At 53.0% G+C, this 3,181-nt stretch overlaps 3 protein-coding genes across 3 annotated transcripts in view; 2 read left to right on the forward strand and 1 right to left on the reverse strand.

Moving 5' to 3' along the window:
* The window catches only part of PPTG_03967 (ribosomal protein L1), a gene marked incomplete at both ends in the record, with an annotated part of 1,901 nt that extends 670 nt beyond the window's left edge, over positions 1-1,231 (forward strand). Inside the window, 4 exons of the mRNA XM_008897772.1 lie at positions 95-336; positions 411-476; positions 563-1,072; positions 1,139-1,231. Coding sequence (XP_008896020.1) covers positions 95-336; positions 411-476; positions 563-1,072; positions 1,139-1,231 — 911 coding nt within the window. The remainder of the gene's footprint in view (positions 1-94; positions 337-410; positions 477-562; positions 1,073-1,138) is intronic.
* Positions 1,232-1,402: 171 nt separating this feature from the next.
* PPTG_03968 (biotin-[acetyl-CoA-carboxylase] ligase) lies at positions 1,403-2,455 on the forward strand (the record flags this gene model as incomplete). The annotated part of the gene is made up of 3 exons (XM_008897773.1): positions 1,403-1,955; positions 2,014-2,101; positions 2,161-2,455. The coding sequence occupies 3 exons, from the start codon at positions 1,403-1,405 to the stop codon at positions 2,453-2,455; spliced, it is 936 nt and encodes a 311-aa protein (XP_008896021.1).
* A 91-nt stretch (positions 2,456-2,546) lies between these two features.
* PPTG_03969 (hypothetical protein) overlaps positions 2,547-3,181 on the reverse strand; it is a gene marked incomplete at its 5' end in the record, with an annotated part of 5,525 nt that continues 4,890 nt past the window's right edge. The window contains 3 exons of the mRNA XM_008897774.1: positions 2,547-2,817; positions 2,885-2,994; positions 3,064-3,162. Coding sequence (XP_008896022.1) covers positions 2,551-2,817; positions 2,885-2,994; positions 3,064-3,162 — 476 coding nt within the window. The 3' untranslated portion in view covers positions 2,547-2,550. The remainder of the gene's footprint in view (positions 2,818-2,884; positions 2,995-3,063; positions 3,163-3,181) is intronic.

A 3,181-nucleotide genomic window follows, 5' to 3' on the forward strand; every position in this document is an offset into this window, starting at 1 on the left:
CTTCATTATCAGCCCAAATTCGAAAGTGAAGCAAAAAACACGTTGCAAATTGCCGAAGTGTTACATTCAAGTCACATAAATGGTGTATCTTTAGTGTTCAACGATTCGTGCAACATTCGCACTCTGTCGCCGCACCATCAATCGCTAGCCGCTCGCTCAAGCCTCCGGACCATGACCATGCGCGTGCTCTCCGCCTCGAGCGCCATCAAGACCCACGTTGCACGTACCACCTCGTGCTGGGTGCGCGCGTCTTCGACACTCGAGACGCCTAGCTCCAAGCCCACGCGCTCACCTACTGCGCTGGGCCTCGTGCCTCGTCGCTCCAATGTGCCAGAGGTGCGTGCGTGTCATTTAATTATCTACTATTTGAGATTATAATAACGATTATTACTTATTTATGGCATCTGTAGCCTCCTATCGATATTCAGACCGCTCTAAGCAAATGCAAGGCCCAGAACGCGCGCAAATTCGATGAGGTGGGTGTCAGAATCGAGTAATTGTGCTTCATTGAGTTTCGTTGGTGATTGGACGACTTAACATTGCGTGGTGATTGCTATTGTAGACCATTGACTTAGCAGTCCAGCTGGGCGTGGATCCGCGCAAGCCCAACCAGAGCGTGCGCGGCGTGGTGAGTCTGCCGAACGGCACTGGCAAACAAGTTCGCATTGCCGTGTTCGCCCGCGGACCCAAGGCTGAGGAAGCCAAGGCTGCCGGCGCTACTATTGTGGGTGCCGAGGATCTCGTGGAGCAGGTGCAGAGCGGCAAGCTGGAGTTCGACCGCTGCATTGCTACGCCCGATGTGATGCCGCTTGTGGGTCGTGTGGCTCGAATTCTTGGCCCTCGCGGTCTGATGCCCAACCCAAAGCTGGGCACGGTGACACAGGAGGTCGGTGATGCTATTGCGGCGGCACGTGGCGGTCAGGTGGAGTTCCGCGCTGAGAAGAAGGGTATCATCCACGCTGGTGTAGGCAAGATGAGCTTCTCGGAGGAGGCGCTGCTTGAGAACGTGCGAGCCTTCATGGTCGCACTCAGCGACGCCAAGCCGGAAGGTGCAAAGGGCAAGTACATTAAGGTAAGTTGTCGGCTTAACTCCAGTATTATTGAAGTCAGCGTCATACTCAGACTCTGTTTGTTGTAGGCTGCTCACTTGAGCTCCTCGATGGGCCCGAGCTACAATTTGGACATCAAGTATCTGGATCCGGCCTCGACGTCTTTCATGCGCTTCGAGTAAGCTGAAGCACGCACCATCCTGCTTTTAGAAGAGATAGCGCCGTCACCCGTAGACAGCAACAGAATGTGGTCTAATAAAGAGACCACTGTTCACAAATTCCATTTTTGCTCCGTTTTGTGACACTCAAAATTAAGTTATCTGTGATCATATCCGCACATGCTCAGAAGGCAAATGACGGAAGAACTACGCTACTACGCGCGCTCGGAGCGCCACCTACAGGCACTACAGGCGTGGCTTGAGGCCTCAATGCCCTCGTACCCCGCCTCTGTGGCTTCTGGTGGCACAGATCCGGTCCAGAGCAAGCTGTTTCCACTTCTCAAGACGCAGGAGCTGGGTGGCGTCGTGCTATACAGCCCCTCGCTGGGCTCGACCCAGACGCTGCTGCGCGAGACGATCAAGCCCGCTGCACCTGCAGGTGTTTTGTGCTACACGGAGCTACAATCGAGCGGAAAGGGCCGCGGCACCAACACGTGGTCGTCACCCGAGGGATGCCTTACCTTCTCCTTCCAAAGCGTCTTCACGGACGGCACCACGCTACCCTTCGTGCAGTACCTCGTCTCGCTGGCCATCATTAAGGCTGTGGAGGCAGTGCACGCCGCAGTTCCCGGTAGTGCTGGCCCTGTGAAGATCAAATGGCCCAATGACATTTATGCCAACCAGGTCAAGATCGGTGGAATTCTCTGCCAGTCCGAATACCGCGACGGCAAATTCAGTGTCACCACAGGTACGTGATACGTTGGCTATCTAAAGACCCTAAGATTTCTACTGACTCGTATTTACAGGCGTTGGTATCAATATTTCGAACCGGACACCAACGATCTGTCTCCAGGACATCTTGGGCACGGAGGAACAACCATGCACCGTGACAAAGTGAGTATCTTTAACGTACTATGTTGGTGATACTTGCTGACGAGTCGGTCGCATTACAGGGAGGAGTTTTTGGCGGCTTTCTGCAACGTGTACGAGCCCATGGAGAAGCTATTCCTCGAGCAGGGCTTTGAGCCCTTCATGACAGACTATCTCGCGCGGTGGTTGCACACGGACCAAGTAGTGCAAGTCGCGAGCGGCGATGACGCAGGTGGAAAGAAGGTGCCTGCTGTGATCAAGGGGCTTACCAGCACTGGATGCCTCTTAGCACAGGGTGATGACGGCTCTCGCCTCGAGCTCTACCCTGACGGCAATTCGTTCGACTTCTTGACGGGTTTGCTGAAGCGCAAGTTGTAGATCAAACAACGATCAAACGCACAAAAGGAGAAGATACGTACGTAAATTTGTGCTGTATCGGATTGTGCCCAGTTAATGCAAACATAGTCATCTCTTCACTTGGACCCGAACTCCTCTTCCCACTTGACGAAGCGCTCCAACTGCTCCTTGCCGACAGACTTTGATACGTTTTCAAGTGCTGTTTGGAAGTCCGACCATGTGACCTCCAGCGCATTCTTCTCGTGTGCTTGAAGCTCTTCATCAGACGCACCCTCACGTTGCTTGCGTTGCAACTCCTTCAGAACTTCAGGAGTATATAAACGCTTCACTGGCATCATCTTGGCTGTGTCACAAAGCCCGCAGATATCATCACCGCTATAGCCCTGTTCAACGCAAGCTAGGTCAGACATCTCACACCACACTGCAAGTTGATCGGTGATTTTTCCTCACCTCTGTCGCTGCAACAAGCTTGTCAAAGTTGACGTCAGATGCCACATCCACCTTCTCCAGATTGAGCTTGAATAGCTGTAAGCGTCCTTCAGATTCTGGTAGCGGGATATCTGTCTCGTTATTCATGTAGAGATTAGTTCAATTTCTAGAGACAACAGCCACCAATATGATTGACGTACAGACGCGCTTGGTAAGTCGGCGACGCATAGCTTCATCCAATTCCCAGGGTAAATTCGTCGCGGCAAGAACCATCACGCGGTTACCAGGGTCTGCAGGGTCTCCAGAGGATATGCCGTT

This window comes from Phytophthora parasitica, assembly GCF_000247585.1.
Source record: "Phytophthora parasitica INRA-310 unplaced genomic scaffold supercont2.6, whole genome shotgun sequence".
In the NCBI taxonomy this organism is placed as follows: domain Eukaryota; phylum Oomycota; class Peronosporomycetes; order Peronosporales; family Peronosporaceae; genus Phytophthora; species Phytophthora nicotianae.